Here is a 24,105-nt window from a genome sequence, read left to right as displayed (position 1 = left end):
ATAAAAGCCTCCACGCAACGATTTAGATAATAAATAATTTGAAAAATTTTCCCTGAAAAAAGAGGAGTTTGCAGCTTTTCTTTATTTATTATTACCAAAAATTCATATTTTTAGCTTTTGGATACAAAATAAACGCAAGATTTAAAAACATTTCATGGGGCTCTGACATTTTAACAACAAAACGACGAATTGTTTAATCAAGAAAATCAACAATAAAACTGAAATTAAACAATAAAAAAATTGGTTGCACTATATGTTAATAATAGAAATCTATATTGAATAATAATAATAATAATATTTTAGATTAAACAAAAATATTCATGCATATATTTAAGTATAAATGTAACATAAATAAGCATAAACTAATAATGTAGAATAAATGTGATGTAAACATGTAAAATAATAATAATAATAAACTCACATACTGTGCAGAGTCTTCGACCTCATAGCCTAAATATGTATATATGCGCGTATCCGCAGCAGCTACGGCGTGCACGCGTACAACCTACAGTCTGTCCAGGTTGTCTCGTGGACGCGCACGGCCGTCAGCTGCTGTCACACAGGCAGGAGAGTCCAGGTGAGTAAAGTCAGACGGTGTTTACACGAACAGACCGGAAACCCGAGGAGCCTGGCTTCAAAATAAAACCATAGACGAAAGACGTGATTCGTGGATCGTCATATTGAATATGGTTTAAACAGGTGTGTTATTAATTTAGAAGGTTTACATGAGAGCTAAAATAGTGAATCCGTTCTTCTCCTCTCGTCCTGGTTTGTTTGTCTTGTTTTCAGCTGATTCCAATCAGATCATTTATATTTTATTTTGGAAGCGCAGACAGGAAGCGGAGCCGTTTATTTTGAAATCTTGACAGCGTTGGAGCATCCTGACGTCTTCTCGGAGCACAAAGTGAAAACGCATCTCAGTCAGATCCTGCGCCTTCCTCCTCCTCTTCCTCCTCCTCCTCACACGTTACGATGCTCCACAAGGACAGACTTTAATCCTCCTCTGACGCCTTCAGGGACCTTTATTTTATTTGGGGTTTTTATTTTTTCCTCCCTCCTTTTGGTTTTTAATTCGGACGGAGGTCTCTTTTGTCCGCGGGATACCGATGGCCACCACCACCACCACCGTCCCCAGCATCAGCACCACCACCGCCGGAGGGCCGTCGAGCCAGCCAGGACGGCCGGGATTCAACCAGCACACCTAGCAGGTCGCTCCACTGTGAGTCCTCTGGTTTGATTCCCACTGAATCAGAATAAATACCCGAGCTGGGCGCGCTCGCTCCTGGAGGATGCTCTGAAATCTTTGGCTCCCTGTGAGGACACTGGGTCTGCCCACACACCACAGGGGTCACTGCGATCTGACTGTTTACAGACAGTTTAAACCTGTCTGTGTTTTACAGTGAGAGCAACGTCCAGGCTCATTTCTCCTGTATGGTTCATCTCAGGGTGTGTGTGTGGGGGGGTCTCTCTTTTCATTATGCTGTCTCAGTGGACGGACAGATTGGGCCACATCTGACACAATTAATGTGAACGGCAGATGGGGACAGGGTGGGGGTGGGGGCTGGGGGGTCAACTGATGGTCTGACCAACCCCCATAAGAGATAAAATAAAGATAAACTCTACTCATCTGGTTCAGGCAGGAAACTGAACGAGCATCAGAGGCACAACAACAAATGTGTAGTAGCTATAAATAAGTAACTTTACAGGAATAGTAATAGATTACTATCTAAAATTAAACATATAATAATTAAAATAAATCAGACGTGATTACAGACAGTCTGCAGCCATGTTAGCAGCTCTGAGCTAAATGCTAACATGAGAGCATCATTAATTCTGCAGGTGTTGGACAAATTAAAATTGTGACCTGATGATGGCGCTAGAAGTTTCTGCAGTTCATCCTGACGGGAACACGAACATCTGCACGAAATCTGACAAGCGTCCACTTGAGTAGTTTGAGGTCTTTTCGTCAGTTTTCTGTCTTTTAATGGTCATTTTTTGTGTTTTTGTAATTGTTTTTCTTCTGTTTTTGGTCATTTTGCATCCATTTTTGTTTGTTATGTGTCTTTTTATGGTCATTTTTGTATTTTCATGATTATTTCATGTCCTTTTTGGTCGCTTTGCATCTGTTTCTGGTCATATTGTGTCTGTTTTTAATTGTTTTCATCTGTTTTTGGTCATTTACATCTCTCTGTGGTTGTTTTAAGTCTCTTTTTGGTCATGCTTTACACTGAGCTCTGTGATATATTTCAAACAGAGACTCTGGTCAAATCTGACCTGTAGTGTTTCTCACCTTGATGTACAGTCAAATGCTGCTTTCCTCCCTGATGTTTCTCTTTAATACCACTCTGGAGGTATTTGTATTTTAGCATTTCCCTTTCATGCTACTTTATACTGACACTTCAGTGGTGAACTCTTTGGTCTGACCTGGTTTTCTGGATTAATTGGTGATAAAATGTGACCTGATGTGCTTCAGCTAATAACACATGAACAGTTATAATCTTTCATGTCTTTAGGGGTGGAAAATGACTGAGCCCTTGGATTTAATAACTGGCTCGAACCTCTTTTACTCTCTCTTCTACTTTTGTAGAGTTTGTTTTATAGTGTGGTATTGGTACTTTTACTTAAGGAACAACATGAAAATATGGTTTTAAAAGTTCCTTCTCATTTTTCTCGTAGGTTGAGGAATCAGACCGAGTTGCCTTAACTGACCTCTGACATCTGACCGAGGCGGACTCAACCAACAGGACTCATTGTAATCAAGCCTCCAGCTCCAGCACGATGAAGCAGAGAGTCAACGACACCAACTGATGATCCTGAAACTACCAAACATCATGACCGAGCTGAGGAGGAGGAGGGAGCTGTGAGATGCTGAACAGGAAGACGATTAGGACAAAAAGGATGTGAATGGCTCTTTGAAAGACTCAATATTTCAATCCAGCATCAATAACCAAAAAGACTTTCAGCTTCCTAAGAGCCGATGATGTAGAAGAAGACAGCGCTGACGATTGTCGATTCATAGGCAAATCAAGATTTCTCAAACTGTACAGCGTAAATTAAGACGACCGTGATTGTCTCTTACTGACACAAAATCTGTAAATTTTGTAGGAGATCAAACAGTTTCCTTTTGTAAATGTGAAATCAAAGACGTTACAAACACAGACAGCAAATAAGATTGTGTTTCAGTCAAAAAAGGGCAAAGACTCAATTTTCTAACTGATCTGAGCCACAACAGACTCAACAACAAAGACTCCTGACAACTGGAACTACGTCTTTGAATCTGAATAAAACAGGAGAGTCCAGGAAAAACAGATTCACCTGCTGATCTGACGGACTACAGGTGCTACAGGAGCTCGCTTTGGACTCTAAGAACCAAACCAGAGACGTGAAGATGACTCACCTCCACGCCGGCCTAAGCTCAGAGACGACAGAGAAAGCTCGTTTAGAGCTGAATGAAAACCCGGACACTCTGCACCAGGACATCCAGCAGGTACACAGCTGCACCACACACCTGTCTGACAGTTTGAAAACAGTTTTTAGCCAGAGGACCCTTAAAATCCCCTAAAAGCCCACTAGAAACCTCCTGAAGCACTACTAGGACTTCTTAAAAACCCCTACACCCTCCCAAGACCCATAGAAACTCCTGAGGTCTCGTAGAAACTCCCAATGACCACTGCAAGCCACAACATCCCCTGAACCTTCTAGACCTCCTGAATCTTGCCATTGATCATCAAAACTAGTAGAACCTTCTCAATGACCATTACAATCTGCTGAATTCATCCCTGAACCTTCTGAAGGACTTGGAAAACCTTGCAATTGATCACTAAAATTTCCAGAACTACATCTAGAATCTTCTCAGTGACCATTAAAACCTTAATAAGAAACTCCTAGAGGACCTCTAGAACCTGGTCACTGACCAGTACAACCTCTTAAAGACCTCTAGAACCTCCTAAAGGACTGCCTCCCCTTAAAGGACTACTTCCAAAAGACACCTAGAAACTCCTAGAGGACCTTTAGAACTTAACATCCTCCATCCAAGCCCTGATTAACTTAGTCATCCATGCTGTTACCAGTCTCTTAATGTCAGAACTGAACCGAATGCATGTCTTGAATCCAGGTGCGGGACATGATCGTGACGCGGCCGGACATCGGCTTCCTGCGAACGGACGACGACTTCATCCTTCGCTTCCTGAGAGCCAGAAAGTTCGACCAGGTGGAAACCTTCAGACTGCTGGCCCAGTACTTCCAGTTCAGACAGCAGAACCTCGACATGTTCCAGAGCTTCAAGGTCTGTTCCTGTTCACGACTTTTACACTTTGAACATAAGAAGATGCAGATTTTCAGGAGATTGATGAAGCCGGGACCAGAAATTCAGTCCACTGTCAATCTTTGCCAACTTGTAAAGATAAACTTGTAAAATATACGATCGTGTTGTATTTATATTTGCTTGTAAATTTTTAAGCAGTCTCTGAGGTGAAAATAAAAGATACAAGACGTAAACAGACACCACAGTTTGTTCTTGTTAGCAGCCTGGACATGGTTTTTATTATTGTGGACCTTGTTAGCTCTAACCTTTCAGCCTTAGATTTGCTCAAACGATGTGGAAAATGTTGAAAATACAAACTAAACGAATGGTAGAAACTCTTCTTAGTGACCTTTAACATGGTGGAAAATGATGTCAGACGGCTTTACTCTGAACATATGGGTGTAATGTTCAAGTGTCCACGTACGTTTGAATGTTTTCTCCTGTATTGAAGGTGAATTTAAGTCCTTCAGGGTCTTTGTGTGATTGTTCCAGGTGGATGACCCTGGTATCAAACGAGCGCTGATGGACGGTTTTCCAGGCGTGCTGGAGACTCCGGATCAACATGGCCGAAAAATCCTCATCCTGTTCGCCTCCAACTGGGACCAGAGCAGGTAACACACACACAAACACACACACTCTGTATTGATTGAAAACACAAAGAGCCTAATGAGTCATATCTGTGCTTACGACTAAAAATACAAGAGCAGATTATTGAATCCAGTGTTGTAGTTAAGACCTAAAGCACGAGGAACCGTCACACTCTCTTTAACTATTGATTACCTTCTGATAAATACTGACACTCCTGCATCTTTCCCTCCTCCTCCGCCTCCTCCCTCCATCAGGAACTTGTTCACGGACATCCTGCGGGCGATCCTCCTCTCTCTGGAGGTGCTGATAGAAAACCCAGAGCTCCAGATCAACGGCTTCATCCTCATCATCGACTGGAGCAACTTCTCCTTCAAACAGGCCTCGAAGCTCACGCCCAACATCCTCAAACTGGCCATTGAAGGCCTGCAGGTAAATAAAAACAACTTGACTGTTCCTCCAGCAGCTGTTTGTTGATTCAGCGTTGGTTAATCCACAAGATGTGACTCAAGAACGTCCTCCAGGACGTAGTTTTAAGACATGTAAAAGCTTCAGACATCAGGAGTGGGGGATTTTATGTCAGAGAATAAAACGTCTGTCTCGTCTCGTCTCCTCCTCAGGACAGTTTTCCCGCTCGTTTTGGAGGAATCCACTTTGTGAATCAGCCGTGGTACATTCACGCCATGTACACCATCATCAAACCTTTCCTCAAAGACAAGACCAGGAAAAGGGTGAAAACACACAAACACTTTTTATCTCTTCTTCTTCTCCTCCGTCGCCTCTTTTCAGTTCAAACCCGACGTCCTTCTCTTCTTTCTTATTTTTCTTCTCCTCTTCACATCATCCTCTGTTTTCTTTGTTTTCTCTTTCTCCCTTCATTTTCCTTTTCTTTCTTATTCTTCTCTCCTTCATTTCTTTTCCTCCTCTTTTCTCTTTTTTGTCTTTCATTCATCTGTTTTGATTCTTAATCTCTTTCTTGTCTTTTTCTTTCCACCTCTTCCCCTCCTCGCTTCCTCTCCTCTCCTTCTCTCTCGTTTCCTCTTCTCCTGTCGTCTCCTCTTCTTCCCTCTCTCCTCCTCCTCTCCTTTTCCTCCTCAGATCTTCCTCCACGGTAACAACCTGAACTCGCTCCACCAGCTCATCCAGCCCGAGTGTTTGCCATCAGAGTTTGGCGGGACGTTGCCGCCGTACGACATGGGCATCTGGGCCCGAACGCTGCTGGGACCCGACTACAACGACGAGACCGAGTACACGCTGACGTACGACGCCCTGCACGTCAGGGAGAACTGTGGAGGAGGAGGAGGAGACAAGGAGATGATGAAGAGGTGAGGAGGAAGTAGAAAAACTCTCTACTCAGTGCATGTGAACTAATTCTAGCATCCTAAGTCTTAAACCAGGAAAAAGATCCTTTTTGTTTAACCAGAAACATCACGATATATTAATACCAGACTCCATTGACAAAAACAGGAATTTTACGGAGCAGAACACAGGACAAATCTGTTAGTTTGTTTGTGTTATTGTGTCATATTTTTTTTAGTAAAGAGCTCTGAATACTTCTCATACACCAGAAAGTCTCACAGTAACACAGACACACTAACAGATGGAGGCAGTGGTATTCCAGCAGCTCCTGTGTTCTGCTCCTGTAAAATTCCTGTTTTTGTCAATGGAGTCTGGTATTGAGATATATAGTGATGTTTCTGGTCTCTGTAGAAATCATATCCATAATGTTGTCAGACACTTAGAATAACAGTCTGTTTGTGTTTCAGGTCTCAGTCGGCGGTCGAACCAGGAACTCTCCGACAGACCGACAGAGAGACCAGCACACCACTACTGGCCCTGGACTGAACACACACACACACACAGAGTAAAACACACACACACACACACACACACAAAGATCCATCAACACAAACATGCACAGATTTACCACAACATCCACACACATCTTTTTGTTTCCTCTTCACATCACACAGACACACACTCAGCACCAGCTGGTGGATTTGAACTTGTGTCCTTTTGTGCGTCCTCTTGACCTGATGGTGACTTCTTCCTGAACAGGACACACACACACACACACACACACACACAGACACACACACAGTTTGTCCTGTCTCTGAGCCGTCTAATGCCTCCCAGCTGAGCCTCTCTCCTAGCGTCTGTCCTGATGTCCACAACATCAACAACAACGACAACAACAACACCCTGAAGTGTGTTTGTGTGTCGTCTCCTGCACGACCATGTGCTTCTACTTTCGTTAATTTGTGATGAAACACGAGCAGATTCACGTCAGGCCGCCATTTTACAGAAGAAGAAGAACATGAGATAAAACAATAACAATCAAATCTTTAATTTAAAAACATTCAGAGCTGGTTTCACCAACAAGGATTCATCTAAACTAAGATTAATTTAAAAAACTATAATTTTAAAATGACTTTTACTCCTATTTGGGGAATAATCGTGCTAGAAGTTCAAAACTACAGCTCCCATAATGCTTCAGGGCATGTAAACAGGAAGTATAATGACGCCACAGAGTCCGTTCATTAGCAGAATTATCTATGATCAGCTCCTGTTTGTAGTGTAGCCATGGATGTGCAGACAACTATCACTGAATCACTGTGATACTGAAGGAAACTTAAAAACAGGAGGATTCTCAGGCAGGTTCTGCAGTTGTGCATCATGTTTTCCCCTATGATTTATGTGTGGATTCTTGGATGTCTAATCACAGTGGACAGCAGAGATGATATATCCTCAGAAAGTGTGAGTCACACTGAATCTTAAAATATCTGTGTCATGTTTGTGTGTTAAGATTTGACTCAGAGAAGGAGGACACAGAAAATACACAGAGCCTTTTCTCCAGTGTTTCACATCATTATCGACTGAATATCTTTGAGGTTTGAACTGTTCATTGACATTTTAAAAAGTCACAGTGGAGCATTTAGCAGCTAAACAGCCAGAAGCTTTAAAGAAAAGGTTCATGATTTAATCCAGGTGTAAAGATAATCCTTGTTGGTGAAACCCAGCATTTATCTTTATGAGTTTAACTTAAAAAATCAAAATGATTCATCCTCATGCTGGAGTCTTTCACCCAACACATGAATCTACACTCTTTGATTTCAGCCAAATGTTTTTGTAACTTTAAGAAAGATCTAGTTATAAAAACAGAAATCAGTTATTAAAGGAAGAGAAGATGTGAGAGAAACTTCACTTTGGTAGAATCATCCACACTTTTTTTTCCTTTCATGGTAGGAAAACTTTGCACAAGCATTTCAAAATAAAAGTTCTGCATATGTCTCCACAAACACCAGGCACTGACACTGAACCCGGGTGCATGAAGACTTTAAACACTGCTCTACCAGGGTGAAACGTTCTTTCTGAAACAGAGTATTGTGCTGTGACTGAACCACAGGATGCCAAACTATCACCTTTAACCTCTCCTGCTGTGAAGGGAAAGATTGTTTTTATTGAATCTAACTTATTTGAAGATTGTATATTATTGTTATTAGTATTATTACACTGCAAAAAAAAGTGACGCACTTGGCCAGTCGTATCCTGAGATATTTAAAGTTAAATTATCTTCACGTCCTGCAACAAATAAATCAGATTAGAGAAAATAATAAAAGCTGCAGGTTGATAATTTCCACTCAGAAATATCTCAACATTATGTGGATTATTTTTGGTGACTTGGCAAGTTTGTGCTATTTTTTTGCAGTGTGTTTGACTCATCATCAGGGCTACACTCAGCAGTGATCTGATCTCCACTCGACTGTAATGTATTTCCTTTCAATGAATGTATAGAAGTAAACATTTACACCAACGCGAACGTGTTGTGTGTCCTTTAAGTGTCTGACTTTATTCCTACAGAGACAGAGCTTTTTATTAAAGAGGATGATCCAGAAACATCTCTACATATCAATACCAGGCTCCTGTTTTGTTAATGGAGTCTGGTATTGTGGATATTTGACCCTGCTCTGCCATGAAAACTTACACAGTGAATCGTTTTAATGAAATGTTGAGCATTGCTGTATATTTTCCTACAAATTTAAGTACACAATGAAACTTTAATTGCCAAGATTTCACCACTGGACGTTATGTGATAAAATCTTGGACAAGAACTGAGCCTGATACCAAAGAAACAAACACACACTTTGTTTTTGTGGTTGCAGTTTTTTGTGTATTTTTTATATAAATATAAATCATCTTTTATAGCATCTTACATTTCCTTGTTACTGTGCAAAAGTGATGAAAGAGTGAAACTGAAAACCCGGCTGGTTAAACTGAAACAATGCATAGTGGTTGAGCTAAACTTCTTCTTCTCTCATCGTTCATACACGTTGGATATTTCAGAGAAAAACAACACTCCTGCAACATTATCAAAAATGTAAATGAGCTTTTTTCTGTTCTGTTTTAGTGTTTCAACTTTCATTTAACAATTTATCTTCGTAACTTGATGGGTAACACCAGAGACTCAGTAACTATTCTGTACCTTTGGGAAAAATTAAACACACCTGGAAATGACACCCAAGTTTTCCAGAGCTAGAAAACACCATAATACTCTCAAGGGTTCCATGACAGGAGGAGCTGTAAACTGGGCTAAAACAAGTACCGTATGTTGGTTTTTGGTGGCTGTCAGGTCAGTAGTATTACCCAGAAAAAACAGATATTTTGTTTTTTTAATTTTCAGTCCTTTGACAATCCTCTGCAGTTTTAGTAGTTTATCCACAAAAAAGGCAAAAAACAAACAAAAACAGTCTGTTGGTCAAACTCCTCCCAGATTCAGGCAGTCAGTGTTTTTAGCTGTTTGATCCACAGAGGAGGAATCATTCAAGATCCTCACCAGGTTTTTGTGGTCCACATTCGTCCGTCTGCGTCCCGGTTTGTCCTTGGTCTGAGGCTAAATCGGGCTCAGAGTCTGGCGCTGGTACTGCGTTAACTCCGGGTGCCAGACATCCACGATGAAGATGAGGCGGTAGCTGTCGGCGTCCTGCCAAACCTCGTGCTCGAAGGAGTCGTCGAAGATGAGGACTTTACCCTCCTCCCACTCCCTGAGACACAAAATAAAGAGGAAGGAGAAGTTAGCAGTGATGAAGGATTCTCCTGCACCTGACCGACCTGAAGACCTGAAGACCTGAAGACCTACAGACCTGAAGACCTACAGACCTGAAGACCTACAGACCTACAGACCTACAGACCGACCTCTGTGATGCTCATGTAAACAGGGTTACAGTCCTGTTTTTCTGGTCCAGTGTGATCAAGCAAGCATTTCACTCTCATGGCCGGTTAGCTCAGTTGGTTAGAGCGTGGTGCTAATAACGCCAAGGTCGCGGGTTCGATCCCCGTACGGGCCAAACAACTGTAAAAACTCACACTTTAAACGTAACTGCAAAGTTTATCTTCTGATGTATAAACAAACCTTTCTATAATCAAACATGTAAAGACAGAGAACTTTGTTGACAACGAGAACTCGTCAACTGATCCTGACCTGGACAACAGATTCAAAACCACCAATATCCAGATGAAACTTTTGACACAGTGTGACAGAAAAAACAACTTATAAAGGAATCAGATGAAGAAACTAAATTTCTCTGGCCTGTTGTTCATTCTTCTGTCTTTACAAATACAGCACACAGATACGGCCGCAAGCTTTAAGGTGAAACCTCCAGCTCATGGCCGGTTAGCTCAGCTTGGTTAGAGCGTGGTGCTAATAACGCCAAGGTCGCGGGTTCGATCCCCGTACGGGCCACACAGCTTTTAACTCCACCACTCCGCTACCAAAGAAAACTGTTTAGTTATTCTACTGTGAAGTTTGGAGTCTGATCTCAAATCTGAAAGAACTGACCAATCATCTGCTCAGGGCAGAAACCTGAAGAAACAAACCAGACAAAAGATCTGAACTCTGCAGACGACAAAACCTGATCAAGATTTATGTGAATCTGTGAAAAGAAAAGAACTCAGCAAATGTACCAAAACCAGATGAGACTGAGAAAGCAGAGATATGTAGAAAATCAAACATGTAGAATAAAGAATAAGAGGCTGAAATCCTTTACTGATCAGAAAACAACAAACACGAATCAAACTCTGAGAAAAGCTGAAGAACAAACAGTAAAATCACTCAAACACTAAAGACCAAAGTCCAGACGATCAGCAGGCGACACCCTGTCTGTTGTAGAGGAGGAGCTAAAGCTCATCATGGCCGGTTAGCTCAGCTGGTTAGAGCGTGGTGCTAATAACGCCAAGGTCGCGGGTTCGATCCCCGTACGGGCCACACAAGTTTTTCAAGCAACACTCATAACTAAGTTCTTAATCCTTTGCTTCCAACAACTGTGCAAAAAAAACCTTTAATTACAGAAGAATTAAAGACGAGAGAGGAGGAGAAAATAATTTAAAGAAGTGAGGAGGAGGATGAAGGTGGAGATGAGTGCAGTACCTGGTCTGGTTGGTGCAGCGGATCTTGCAGCCCTGTTTGGGGATGACGAGGCCGAGGTGCATCCTCAGTCTGCAGTTGGTGGGACCAGTGTGAGGCCACACATGAGTCCCAGGCTGCATCACTGAGAACTTAATCTGAACACACAGACACACATGTAAACATGAACATATAACAGAGGGAAACAGAGGCAGATTAAAACCATCTGAACTCACACAGTCAGATTACTGCTTATCTGGAGCTCCCTGCTTCTTATAAAACGACCCCATAATCAGATCAGATAAGTTATTTTAAGACTTTTAGTTTGAAAGGTTCAGAGGGTAAAAGCCCAGATTTGGGTTTCAGGGGAGAGTTATGGGATATTTTTATCTCTGAAATCCTCCAAATACTGACACTTGTTACAGTAGAATACTGCACAGCATCTGTCCAGTCTGGATTGAAAAGGGGACTTGATTTTATTCGCCAGGAACTCCTCAAACTGACCTTCATACGCCTCGTTTCATTTGACGTATTAGACTGAGATTTGATGGCATGCATTTCCTTGAATTGACCACTAGGGGGTGAACTTGTTATATTAGAATTATGGACACAAAACGAGGCGTTAACCAACATCCACAGACTCACTACTGACTGACTCGAAAAGTCTGGCAAAAGTGAGGCTCATCACAAATAAAACATTTTCCAGAAATAGAATATGTGTGAGTGTGTGTTCACCTGTCCTCTCTTGCAGCCTGTAGCTTCAGGATACTTCTCCAGCAGTGAGCAGGTCTTTGGGACGCCCTCACAGGCATTTCCAACTTTCCTCCCTGAACACATCAGAAACAAAATCAGCTTTAAGAGACAGGTGGTTCTATAGTGTAGTGGTCATCACGTCTGCTTTACACGCAGAAGGTCCTGGGTTCAATCCCCAGTGGAACCAAAGCTCTGTTTTATACCGTACTGCTCTGATCATTGACCTCTACTGGACTAAACATGGCTGCCTGAATCTAATCCACCGCTCTAACACTATAATCAGAGAGACTTCTGGGTCTGAACTCAGTCCTTCAGGCTTCTGCAACAACAACATCCCTGCATACGAGGCGTTCTCAGTCCAGACTGTTCTGGTTTGGTTTCCCAGATCCTGTCAGAGCAGGAGCGTCCATCTCTGTCTTCAACAAGCTCTGCTGAACTAGCTCTAACTGTGGACTTCTTCACCTGAAGGTCTCCAACTGCACCAGACTGTGAGGGTGTACCTTGTTGCCACAGTGTGTACTGGCCCCACTCTCCCTTCTCTCTCAGGTTTTCCTCCTCAGGTATGAACACTCCGGTGTTCTGGTCCATCATAGCCAGAGCCTCGTCCCTGATCGTCTTCCAGTTCCTCTCCAACGTCTGCACATCAAACAAAATACATTATACTCATAAACCTTCCTTGTACACAAGCAAACACACAGTCTGACAGCGCACCTTGACCAGGTCGGTGTATCCGGTCTCTTTAGGCGTCCACCAGGGCTGAGCCTTCAGTCCGTTCACGTTGTACAGAGATCTCTGCCACACTGAGGCGAAGTGGCCACGTTTGTGACCCAACTCGTACCAATCGTACGCCTGGAGAGACAGAAAAACTGGATATAACTGTTTCTCCTAATCAAACTCTTTGGCACCACCTTGTGGCCAGAGGGTAACACTGCAGGACTACACACATTTTCAGAGATTATTCCACATCTGTGTTTGTACTCTGTTACTCACGCTGTTGTCTCCGACCCTCTGCAGAGCGTCTCCCAGGTGGAAATAAAAACGGCCGTCGTCCGTTCCTGGTTCACCGGACTCCAAACCCTCCTGCAGAGGAACAGGGCAGGTGTTTCCAGGATTGTAATCGTGTTTTTTTGTGATGTGAATACGAGCAGCAGGGTAGTCAGAATGACAACATAAAGATGTGTTTTTACCCTCAGGTATGGTATACTCTCTGCAATCTTGTTCTCTGACTTCAGGATGAAGCCGTAGTGAACTTTAGCGAAGCCGTTACCGGGGGAAACCGCCAGAACCTGACGACAGACGACAGCCAATCAGAGAAAGAGTCAAACAAACATGAAGGGGCGTGTGAGGTTAACAAAGCAGACAGCGCACACTCACCTCTTCGTAGACCTTCTTGGCGCCCTTGTTGTCTCCTAGTAACAGGTGGGCGACGCCCAGGTCGTTCTTCAGACTGATGTCGTCTGGAAAGAGCTGGACCAACTTCTCCAGAGTCGCCAGAGACCCTCGCATCCGACCTGAGAGGAAATAATACTCGAGTATAAACAGTCATGTATGGCTTCAACCTCATGGCCGGTTAGCTCAGCTGGTTAGAGCGTGGTGCTAATAACGCCAAGGTCGCGGGTTCGATCCCCGTACGGGCCAAACAACTGTAAAAACTCACTACTTTAAACGTAACGAAAAGTTTATCTTCTGATGTATAAACAAACCTTTCTATAATCAAACATGTAAAGACAGAGAACTTTGTTGACGGACGAGAACTCGTCAACTGATCCTGACCTGGACAACAGATTCAAAACCACCAATATCCAGATCAAAACTTTTGACACAGTGTGACAGAATAAACAACTTATAAAGGAATCAGACGAAGAAACTAAATTTCTCTGGCCTGTTGTTCATTCTTCTGTCTTTACAAATACAGCACACAGATACGGCCGCAAGCTTTAAGGTGAAACCTCCAGCTCATGGCCGGTTAGCTCAGCTGGTTAGAGCGTGGTGCTAATAACGCCAAGGTCGCGGGTTCGATCCCCGTACGGGCCACACAGCTTTTAACTCCACCACTCGCTACCAAAGAAAACTGTTTAGTTATTCTACTGTGAAGTTTGGAGTCTGATCTCAAATCTGAAAGAACTGACCAATCATCTGCTCAGAGGCAGAAAACCTGAAGAAACAAACCAGACAAAAGATCTGAACTCTGCAGACGACAAAACCTGATCAAGATTTATGTGAATCTGTGAAAAGAAAAGAACTCAGCAAATGTACCAAAACCCAGACGAGACTGAGAAAGCAGAGATATGCAGAAAATCAAACATGTAGAATAAAGAATAAGAGGCTGAAATCCTTTACTGATCAGAAAACAACAAACACGAATCAAACTCTGAGAAAAGCTGAAGAACAAACAGTAAAATCACTCAAACACTAAAGACCAAAGTCCAGACGATCAGCAGGCGACACCCTGTCTGTTGTAGAGGAGGCGCTAAAGCTCAACATGGCCGGTTAGCTCAGCTGGTTAGAGCGTGGTGCTAATAACGCCAAGGTCGCGGGTTCGATCCCCGTACAGGGCCACATACAGCTTTTAAGTCATAAAACACTAAACTTAGTCTAGGGAGGGAGAGGTGCCACCAAAGTATCTTCAAACTGAGTATTTATCAGCTGTAGTATCAGTATCAGTGTTACCCAGGAACTGCTGCCTCTCGGCTCGTCTCTTCAGCGTAGCTTTCAGGAGGTCAGGGGTCACGTCAGGAAGCTCGGCTGCCTCTCTGTACGTGTTGATCGCCCTCTGCAGCATGTCGTTACTCCGCATCTTCTCCGCCATGTCGTCCTCCGCCTGCAAACCGACATATCGTCATTACTGCATCGACATTCTGATGCAGTATTACTTCACTGTACTGCAGTATTGAGCAGGAGTACTGTGCTGCACCTGGGCTTTTCCGTAGCGAGCGCGGGGGCTCTGTGGATACTTCTGCACCAGCGTCTCAAAGGCTCTTAACGCCTCCTCCACTTTACCCTGACGCACAGAGGGAGGACAGACACATGAAGAAATTAATAAAGTAATAAATGCATCAGTTTCCTTTGTACATAAATCTGCAGACAGGTCTCAGTGTCACGTCTCTACCTTCTTTCGAAGTTTTTCTGCTGCATCGATCTCTGCTTTAATAGTTTTATCAAACTTATTGAACAGTTTTGGTTTCTTCTTCTTCGCTGGAGTAGAGGGAGAAAAAGAGGAAGAGACTTTTAATATATATGAATAAAATACAGAGCGTTGTGTTGGTGAAAATGTTGGTTTGTTTGGTTTTACCTTTTTCTTTGAGCTTCTCCTCGGCCTGTTTCTCTGCTGTTCCTGCGACACATGAAAAGACAAACAGTTAATATTCACAGCGTCAAAGATGGAGGAGAGAGAAAAAGGAAAGATGATCATCGAAGACGGAGGAAAAACTGATTTCACATTTATATCATCACAGATGCTGCAGCCACGTAGATCCACACTGCTATGGATGAATACTTAAACACTAAGTGTGGCCGGTTAGCTCAGCTGGTTAGAGCGTGGTGCTAATAACGCCAAGGTCGCGGGGTTCGATCCCCCGTACGGGCCAAACTGCTTTTTTTGTGAGTTTAAATGTAGATGAAGAACGATTTCTCTTCTCAGTCTCTCGTCTCTCAGCGAAACACTGAACTGTCAGTCCTTTACAGTGACACCTGGAGGAAATGAGTCAACTTAGGTGAGAGAAACATGATCAGTAAACTCACAGATATCTGTCGTTCTCTGAATATCTGTCAAAGTTTTCTGCTGATTAAACTAAACTAAAGTCAAACTGTCCTTCGTACAGAGTCACCTGCATCTTCACACTCAGTATTTAACAGCTGTTTTTAATCTTAAACATCCTACAAACACAGAACATCAGAGGAAGCAGGTGTGTTCTCACCGTCAGACTCTGGGACGCTCTCTGCCTCTTTAGGCGTCTCAGTCTGAGGTTCTGGTTCTGGTTCTGGTTCTGGTTCTGGCTGTTTCTCTGCTTCTACACCCGGCTCTGACAGGAAATAAACAACACTTCAATAAAGATTCTAAGTATAATTTTCACAGTAATTCCAAAGTAATTTATCAAATTGCTCCGTCTCGAATACATCTGAAAAAACACCTTTAAGGTTTTTAAAGCAGGTGTGTGTTCAGGTAAAGCGACTGTACCTGCTTCCTGAGACAGTTTGGAGCTTGCCAAATATTGTCCAGCCTCCACTAAAACAGAAAGAAAACATGAAGGTTAAAGATTCAATCTAAATCACTACAACTCAAACTACAAACCCTCGACAGTGTTTGACTCACCTACACTCTCCTGAGGCGGCGGCTCCTCCACCAACACTACGACAGGAAACACACAAAACATCAACATCTCTGTATCAAACATAACAACTCTGATCCTGCTGCGATCTCTGCTGCTTCATGAAACACAGTCTCACCTCCAGTGGTGTCGATCGTGTTGGCTTCATCCTCTGAAACACAGAGAAAACACATCAGCGAATGATTCTGAAAACAGTAAACATTTAGTAAAGGGAGAAGATTTACGGACCGTATGGATGAACGCTGCCTCGAGGATCATCTGAAACAAACACAGATCAATAATCTGATCACACAGACGTCAGATACTAACATGTCATGGGGAAAAATAAAGGATTTGACATTAAAAAGCATCTGAAATCACTAAAAACAAACTCATACTGAGGGTGAAACTGACCTGGTACAAAGTCGTCTTCCACCGCAGGAGGGAGAGGGACGGCAGCTGGAGACACCGAAACACACACAAGTTAAAACCTGCACACACACACACACACACCCTGCAGCAGGTAAACAGGAAGTGAGGGAGCAGGTGGAAGGTGAGGATGAGGAGGACAGACTCTGATATGATGGAGGCCTGAAGCAACAATCATTTTATTTTAAGTTTATTAAAGAGGAAGATCCTTTTAGTTTAACCAGACTCCATTGACAAAAACAGGGATTTAACCAGGAGCTGCTGGAATACCACTGCCTCCATCTGTTAGTGTGTCTGTGTTACTGTGTGGTACTTTACTTCAGTAAAGTATCTGATTACTTCTTCACCACTGAAAGTCTCACAGTAACACAGACACACTAACAGATGGAGGCAGTGGTATTCCAGCAGCTCCTGGTTAAATCCCTGTTTTTCTCTATGGAGTCTGGTAGTGATATATAGAGATGTTTCTGGCTGTGCCTGTATGATGTTTTTGATCAATACTGCACTGATCCACAAAGATTTTTGTCTCTATAATCATTTACACCAGAACTTGTTCAGACTTATCCTAATGTATTTTTTGTCTCTGTATGATTCTGGTTTTGTTTATTCTCGCCCACGATACTGCTCCACCTTCACAACAACTGTCTGATTCATTCAATTTTCCTGGAATTAGAATGCACGGAAACATACAGAACAAACAAATAAATGGTGACAGAGAGATGTGGAAACATTGAAACAGTGAACATGCAGCAGCGTGTTAATTTACAAGGTGAAGGACACATGCAGCAGCTTCTCAGCCACAGTGAAAGGCAGCACCAACCTTGGATTTCAGACTCCACATCGTGAGATCCAGAGACTGGATCAGACACAGACAGAAGCCGTTAACGTTACCCTCATGACCTCAACAACATGTCAGGCAATCAGCTGATCACAGCGTTCGATCGCAGTGAGGGCGATCAAAACAAGGTAACGTGTGCATTCAGACATCACAGGCCACAAGTTTAGCATCAGTGTCAACTGTTCAGCTGCTGTGATTATGCTTCTTCAGTTACAGAGCACAAACAGAGGAGAAGCTTTAAATATGAAATATACAGTCACTTACTGATCCATTCACTCGCTCTGTGTTATCATGTTATAATCTACATACCTTCATCATCGCGGGCAGGTCGGAGGTCGCTCTCTACAAACGACAAACAGAGGAAATCAGGCTTCACTTCTGGATAATATCACTGTTTTCACTGTTCTCTGTCAAGTTTCAAACATTTCTATGGCTTATTTTTGAGTTTGATCTGTTATCAGCTCTGTAACATCAAAAAAGAAAAGGTTCTGTCATCAAACTCATCCTCTAAGAAAAGTTTCTGATACTCAGAGAACAGAGGATGGATTACAGTCAAAGTTGCATGTTTTGAGAGGTCACAGTAACCTTGACCTTTGACCTTTGACCACTAAATTCTACTCAGTCATCTGAGTCCAAGTGAACGTTTGTACCAAATCTGAAGAAATTCCCTCGAGTTGTTACTGAGATATTATGTAAACAAGGACGAACACAACAAAAACCAAAAAAACCCTCTGGATTGTAATTACTCTTGCTGCCAGAAGGGGGAGACAAAGTGCTGCGTTCAAAATGTCGGAGAATCAAAACAAATCTGCTTCACCTCAGAGGAGAAAAGACGCAAACATATCTTTGTTTTTACAGCGAATTTCACAGTTTAATTAGTCGTTCTGTTACTGAAACACAAACCTGCTCCTGTTCATTTCTAATAAGAATAAACTGAAGTGTACACCACACACACCTGACACAGTCTCTGCAGTCGGAGGCTCAGGTGACGTCGGCTCGTTCTCCTGCAGCTCTGGTGTTTCAGCCACAGGTTCACTGGTTTCTTCGCTCTTTAAAACTTGGGGAGCTGGAGGACGAAGAAAAGCAATAACACATGACGATTTTACCTTTTTTTCTTTCATAATTTTAGTAATTTTACTAAACTATCTACACGGTCATATGAGCAGGAGCACAAGCTGCTCCTGATGTGTTTATGTGCAGGAATAACTGTAAATTACTTTAGAAAAAAATTAATGTAAACGATGTATTTACTTAAAAAACTGAGGTTTAAGAAGCAGAGCAGAGACCCACAGCTGTCATAAATAATTATTATAACTATCAACTGATTCCTGAGTCTGTTTTTAATTCAAATGTTGTCTGTAAAACACCAGAAAATAGAAAAATGAAAAAGAATCAACCAAGCCTGTCCAGACCCATGTGGATTTCTAGTCTGTAACTCTGAATCCTTTTAACTTGTATTTTTGTTTTCCTTAAAATAGTGAAATTAATTTGTACTGAGTCTAAAACTGCTGAAATCAACCAATAAAATTTACATCTGATGTTTAAATCCATATAAAAGAGAGAGAAGCAGCAACTGTTTCAGTTAATGTTTGGTATTTTTACTTGATAAATAACAGCTAATTATTTCAGCGCTACTGTAACTTAAAGATCACACGTTCAAATCCCAAACAGCTTCATACTGGGTGTGTGTGTGAAAGTGAATCAGGGTGGAGCTGATTGAAAGTCTTTGTTGGTGTAACATGGAGCTGGGATCAGTGTTACGTTCAGGTGAGGCAGACACGCCCTCGAGGAGCGGGAACGAGGTCTCACACCTGTCGGCCAGTTTTCTCAGGTGTCAGGGCGAAGACCCAGAGGACGACTGTCACAATGTGTGTGTGTCCTCACCTGTTGTCTCCTCAGGTGAGTCTCTCACAGCTGCTCTTCCTGCCTCCTTCAGGCCTGTTCAGTGGTTAAAAAGTTCAAGTGTAAAAATCAGGCGTCAGGTTAAACACACAACGATTTCCAGATATTTTGGTTTAATAACATTTAGAGAACAGACGTGTTTGTTTCTACAAAACTGAAATCCAAGCTAACGTTAGGCTATAAACCAACTACACCACGGTCACATGACGTCAACGTCTCCACCACTAAGCTTCCAACTGGTCATTTCATTTAGCTCTGAGCTCTTCTACAAAAGCCTTTCTTCTTAGAAAGTTAGTGAGAGTTTGAAAGAGCGTGAGTAGAAACACAACGAGGCTGTAAAGGTGGACTGGTGAGTAGATGGGTTTTCATGTTAACGTCCCCGACAACCTCTGTAGTCTCATTTAGACACTCGTTAGCAACCGCCTTTTTTAAGACACGTAAAAGCTTCAAACATCAGGAGTGGGGGATTTACTGACCCATTTTATGTCGGAGAATCAAAACCTGAAAATGTCTTGAGCTTGTGTTAAAACCACAGACCTTATTTCAGACATTTAACAGAAACACACTGACAACAGAAGAGCTAACATGCTAACATGCTAACTGACTTCTGTTTTACTCTCCTCTACCTTGATAACCTTAATTTATTTATTTATGATCTGAACCTAAAGTCAGAAAGAATACAGAATACGACACAGACACAATTCGACTAGCTGATGTATTGAAGACCTAAACTAAAGCACAAGATAAGCTAAGAAATACTTAATAAAAACAAGGATGTGGCTCCATGGGAACATGTTTTTTAGTTTTAAAAGAGCGGACACAGAAAAACAGCATGAGAAGGAAATTACAACAAGGGAAAAAACTAAGCAAAACTGATGTTGGTTTACAGTTAAATGCCTCAGTGCCTCAATTTTCTTCTTCAACATTTACTTCTCTGGTGTTAAGCAGCAGAACAAACTCTGTGAGGAGGTCACATTTCTGAGGAAGGAAATAAGACCAGAGTTTGAGTGAACGGAGGAGGAAACTGTGGTGAACAGAGATAGGACTGAACAGAGGAAGAGGGGATGTGATGTTCATTACTCGTTCTTACAGATACAGAGATTAAACAAGAACAATCTCATTTTTCTGTTACACCAACAAGGAAGACGAACACATCTACGTTTGAAAACCAAGATTTATTTAAAAGCTGTTCTCACATTTTAAGGATTATTTCAGTGTTGGTGGGACGTACTCTGGGCTGAGAAGAACTAAACTGATGATTAATTAATTCAAACAACTCCTGTCAAGTAAACAGATTTGGTTTCCAGGTTTCTTAGCGTGTAAAGCCGTTGTTTAATATTAAAGTAAATGTCTGCAAGACAAGATCTGACCAAAAAAGGCAGCGACAGATCAGCAGCAAAAACTCACAGTACACGTCAAGAATAACTCTAACTCTTGTTCTTTTCATCCCAATGTGGTTTTAAATATCACCAGAATTCAACGTTAAAGTCCAACACATCTGCAGCATCTGTGGTGTATAACATGATGCCTTTATGTTCCCTTTTTCACCAAGGCACCAAGAACCAATTCTTCGTATTTCGACAGCCAAAGAACCGTCCTGGTTCAATCAACCAGACCAACTAAAACTATTTTTTTAAACACAAAGCTAGAGTAGTGTCTAGTCTCTGTAATCCAGAGAAGAGGAGGAAGGAAAAACTGAGCTTCATTGATGTGAAATCAAAGACTTGGAAAAAGACGATGTAGTCCAATCAGCCCAGAACGAGCACTAGGTTCACTAGGTTTTCTTCAGTCCTCTCATGTTTTCACTCACATCATTTTATCAACAGCACAGAAAACAAAGGATGGGAACTTACTTCACTTAATGCTTCTCATATTTTCTTCATCAATATCAAACTAACTGAACTAAAAACTAAATCTCTGCAGTCACGTCAAGCCGACACGCAAACTGAAGCAAGACGCTTCCAACAAACAGTTTTCCAGCCTGGGCACCTGTTTCCACCTGCCCCACCACAGATCAGTTTTATTTTTTCCAACATTTTAAAGAGTGCAAAAGTAGAAAATGTTCAAATCACTGCACCAGCAGATTATCAAAGAACCACGGTTAGAATAACAAGCATCAGAACGTCAACACTGAAATGGGCAGAATCTGAGCTGCGCTACTTCTTCAGGGCAGATTGATGCTACAGTGAGTCGCTATCGGAAAGTGATGAGACAGGATGGGCCGGGGTTAGCTGGTTAGCATGCTAACTTGCTTGCTTGCTTTCCACCACTGAAGACAACTCTGACTGGTAAGTTAATGCTAACGTTGGCTATGTAGCAACAGCAAAAACCTGCATAAAGCTCCTTTATGTCAAAAATGTAAAATAAACAATGATTTTTTCTGAATATGTCTCTTGCAGCTGCATTTTCACAGATGATTTCTGTGATTACAGCCAGAAAACCTCCTGCTGTGTCATGTAAATGAGCAAAACCTTCACTCAGGTGTGAGCAAATTAACCACAGGTGGAAAACTTCTGACCTCTTTGAACCAGAGAAGTCAAGGAAACACTAAACTACTCTTTAAAATTCCTTAAATCTGTTAAACCTTACTGCATGAAGTAAGGATTCATCTGCTCTGTAATAAAAATAACTCACAGTTTAGATATTTTTCATGTTATTTTTCGTCTTTACATGTAAATTATAGTTCTAGCACCATTTATGAGACAGGAACTTTGAATCTGTTCATTTCTTCTTCCCGCCCACAGTCGTCTTCTCCTCCATCACACTCCTTTCTCTCCTGACCGCCGTCGCTCTCTCTGTTTTCTCCTCTACCTTCTGAGCTTTTGGCTGGGAAGTGTTTGATTTCCTCTCCAGAATTTCTTGCCTCTTCACATCAGTCTTTGCAGCGTTTCGTTCTCGGTCTGCTCTCTCCTTCGCCAGCCTCTCGGCCTCCATCTTCTCCCTCAGAGCTTTCTCTCTGGCGAGCCTCTGTCCCTCCATCAGCTCCTTCTCCTTCGCCGCTTTCTCCTTTTCTGCCTTCTCTCGCTCCAACTTTTCCCTCGCTGCTTTCTCTCTCTCTAGTCTCTCCTTTTCGATCCTCTCCTTCTTCTCCCGGGCGATTCTCTCCCTTTCCTTTGCCACTCGTTCTCTCTCCATCCTCTCCCTCTCTTCTTTTTCTGCTCTCTCTTTTGCCGCCTTTTCTCTCTCTAATCTCTCCTTCTCCTGAGCGATTCTTGCTCTCTCCCTGGCTATGCGCTCCCTTTCCATCCTTTCCCTCTCCTCCTTCTCTTTCGCTGCTCTCTCCATCCTTTCCTTCTCTTTGGCTAGTCTTTCTTTCTCCAGTCTCTCCTTTTCTGCCCTTGCAATTCTCTCTCTTTCGTTAGCGATGCGTTCTCGTTCCAGCCTTTCTTTTTCTGCTCTTTCTTTGGCAATTCTTTCTCTCTCCATCCTCTCTTTCTCTGCTTTCTCCTTGGCGATCCTTTCTTTCTCGAGTCTTTCCTTCTCTTTGGCGATGTGTTCCCTCTCCAGCCTTTCTTTTTCTGCTCTTTCTTTTTCTTGCCGCTCCTTCTCTCTGGCAATTCGCTCTCTTTCCTTGGCGATGCGTTCCCTCTCCATCCTTTCCTTCTCCGCTTTCTCTTTGGCCATCCTTTCTTTCTCAAGTCTCTCCTTCTCCGCCTTCTCTCTCGCCATCCTTTCCTTCTCCTTCACTATTCTCTCCCTTTCTTTGGTGATGCGTTCCCTCTCTATCCTCTCCTTTTCAGCCCTCTCCCTCGCCAGTCTTTCTTTCTCCAATCGTTCCCTCTCCTCCTTTTCTTTGGCGAGTCTCTCCATCTCTTGTCTTTCTTTTTCTGCCCTTTCTCGAGCCAGTCTCTCCCTTTCTGCTCTCTCTTTCTCCGCCTTCTCCTTCTCCATCCTTTCCTTCTCCGCCTTCTCCTTCTCCATCCTTTCCTTCTCCTTCTCCATCCTTTCCTTCTCCGCCTTCTCCTTCTCCATCCTTTCCTTCTCCGCCTTCTCCTTCTCCATCCTTTCCTTCTCTGCCTTCTCCTTCTCCATCCTTTCCTTCTCCATCTTTTCCTTCTCCGCCTTCTCCCTCTCCATCCTCTCCTTTTCCTCTCGCTCCCTCTCCATCCTCTCCCTCTCCTCTCTCTCTGCCTCTCTCCTCCTCTCCTCCCTCAGTTGCTCCTCGGCGGCCTCCAGCGCCTTCATCTTCAGCGCCCAGGTCGCCTCCTTCTCCTCCTCCTCTTCGGCGAGGAAGGCCCTGATCTCGGCCAGAGCGATGCGAGCGATCCTCTTAGCCTCCATCTTCTCGTGGATCATCCTCAGCTCCTCTTTCAGGGCCGAGCGCAGACTGAGGCCTCGGACAGGACGGTCTGAAGTTTGAGGTTGAAGGTGGGATTTTTAATTTAAAAAAATCATCATCCACAGGCTTGAGTGAAAGCTTGCAGCAACTGGTTAAAGCACTGACACACAGCAGCCAAGGAAGTGTTAAAAATGCACCACATTTTCACAGATCAGATCCTTGAGACGTCGTACCGTGCCGTCAAAACCCAAATGTTATCAGCGTTAGAGAAAACTGGGATCTCTTCTGTCCCTTGTCCACAAAAAGTCC

The 24,105-nt window shown here is 42.8% G+C and overlaps 2 protein-coding genes and 8 non-coding genes across 14 annotated transcripts in view; 9 read left to right on the top strand and 1 right to left on the bottom strand.

Annotated features, from left to right (window-relative positions):
• Window positions 1–725: 725 nt before the first annotated feature.
• On the top strand, window positions 726–8,708 carry LOC108884979 (clavesin-1). Its single transcript, XM_018679137.2, has 8 exons — window positions 726–1,219; window positions 2,677–3,487; window positions 4,115–4,285; window positions 4,796–4,914; window positions 5,146–5,320; window positions 5,509–5,619; window positions 5,987–6,213; window positions 6,655–8,708. Exons 2-8 carry the CDS (start codon window positions 3,389–3,391, stop codon window positions 6,731–6,733), a joined length of 981 nt encoding a protein of 326 aa, XP_018534653.1. The 5' UTR covers window positions 726–1,219; window positions 2,677–3,388; the 3' UTR covers window positions 6,734–8,708.
• Window positions 8,709–9,032: 324 nt separating this feature from the next.
• Window positions 9,033–24,105, bottom strand: part of unm_hu7910 (un-named hu7910) — a 29,459-nt gene continuing 14,386 nt past the window's right edge. For 4 of the 5 annotated variants that reach the window (XM_018679138.2, XM_018679141.2, XM_018679139.2 and 1 more), the window contains 22 exons: window positions 19,500–19,553; window positions 18,571–18,681; window positions 17,925–17,957; window positions 17,598–17,633; window positions 16,763–16,807; window positions 16,598–16,627; window positions 16,488–16,520; window positions 16,354–16,389; window positions 16,219–16,266; window positions 15,959–16,063; window positions 15,334–15,375; window positions 15,151–15,236; window positions 14,956–15,042; window positions 14,712–14,862; window positions 13,416–13,552; window positions 13,229–13,327; window positions 13,032–13,121; window positions 12,753–12,890; window positions 12,542–12,677; window positions 12,024–12,115; window positions 11,313–11,446; window positions 9,033–9,930 (listed from right to left, as the gene is read on the bottom strand). In XM_018679138.2, coding sequence (XP_018534654.1) covers window positions 9,780–9,930; window positions 11,313–11,446; window positions 12,024–12,115; window positions 12,542–12,677; window positions 12,753–12,890; window positions 13,032–13,121; window positions 13,229–13,327; window positions 13,416–13,552; window positions 14,712–14,862; window positions 14,956–15,042; window positions 15,151–15,236; window positions 15,334–15,375; window positions 15,959–16,063; window positions 16,219–16,266; window positions 16,354–16,389; window positions 16,488–16,520; window positions 16,598–16,627; window positions 16,763–16,807; window positions 17,598–17,633; window positions 17,925–17,957; window positions 18,571–18,681; window positions 19,500–19,553 — 1,874 coding nt within the window. In that variant the 3' untranslated portion in view covers window positions 9,033–9,779. The remainder of the gene's footprint in view (window positions 9,931–11,312; window positions 11,447–12,023; window positions 12,116–12,541; window positions 12,678–12,752; window positions 12,891–13,031; window positions 13,122–13,228; window positions 13,328–13,415; window positions 13,553–14,711; window positions 14,863–14,955; window positions 15,043–15,150; window positions 15,237–15,333; window positions 15,376–15,958; window positions 16,064–16,218; window positions 16,267–16,353; window positions 16,390–16,487; window positions 16,521–16,597; window positions 16,628–16,762; window positions 16,808–17,597; window positions 17,634–17,924; window positions 17,958–18,570; window positions 18,682–19,499; window positions 19,554–24,105) is intronic. The other variant, XM_018679140.2, reaches the window with a different exon arrangement.
• trnai-aau (transfer RNA isoleucine (anticodon AAU)) lies at window positions 10,160–10,233 on the top strand. The gene has a single exon. It is a non-coding gene; the product is annotated as a tRNA-Ile (tRNA).
• trnai-aau (transfer RNA isoleucine (anticodon AAU)) lies at window positions 10,554–10,628 on the top strand. Its single transcript has one exon. It is a non-coding gene; the product is annotated as a tRNA-Ile (tRNA).
• trnai-aau (transfer RNA isoleucine (anticodon AAU)) lies at window positions 11,077–11,150 on the top strand. The gene has a single exon. It is a non-coding gene; the product is annotated as a tRNA-Ile (tRNA).
• On the top strand, window positions 12,156–12,228 carry trnav-uac (transfer RNA valine (anticodon UAC)). The gene has a single exon. It is a non-coding gene; the product is annotated as a tRNA-Val (tRNA).
• trnai-aau (transfer RNA isoleucine (anticodon AAU)) lies at window positions 13,606–13,679 on the top strand. The gene has a single exon. It is a non-coding gene; the product is annotated as a tRNA-Ile (tRNA).
• trnai-aau (transfer RNA isoleucine (anticodon AAU)) lies at window positions 14,002–14,075 on the top strand. The gene has a single exon. It is a non-coding gene; the product is annotated as a tRNA-Ile (tRNA).
• On the top strand, window positions 14,526–14,600 carry trnai-aau (transfer RNA isoleucine (anticodon AAU)). Its single transcript has one exon. It is a non-coding gene; the product is annotated as a tRNA-Ile (tRNA).
• On the top strand, window positions 15,553–15,628 carry trnai-aau (transfer RNA isoleucine (anticodon AAU)). The gene has a single exon. It is a non-coding gene; the product is annotated as a tRNA-Ile (tRNA).

Source organism: Lates calcarifer, linkage group LG24 (assembly GCF_001640805.2).
Source record: "Lates calcarifer isolate ASB-BC8 linkage group LG24, TLL_Latcal_v3, whole genome shotgun sequence".
In the NCBI taxonomy this organism is placed as follows: domain Eukaryota; kingdom Metazoa; phylum Chordata; class Actinopteri; family Centropomidae; genus Lates; species Lates calcarifer.
This window is presented reverse-complemented; position numbering and strand designations above follow the sequence as displayed.

Bases quoted from the DNA above. Each gene is read 5' to 3' on its own strand.
- LOC108884979 (XM_018679137.2), top strand. From the start codon at position 3,389: ATGACTCACCTCCACGCCGGCCTAAGCTCAGAGACGACAGAGAAAGCT. The intron at 4,915-5,145 runs GTAACACACACA...TCCCTCCATCAG, and splicing joins TCCAACTGGGACCAGAGCAG to GAACTTGTTCACGGACATCC. The intron at 6,214-6,654 runs GTGAGGAGGAAG...TTTGTGTTTCAG, and splicing joins GACAAGGAGATGATGAAGAG to GTCTCAGTCGGCGGTCGAAC.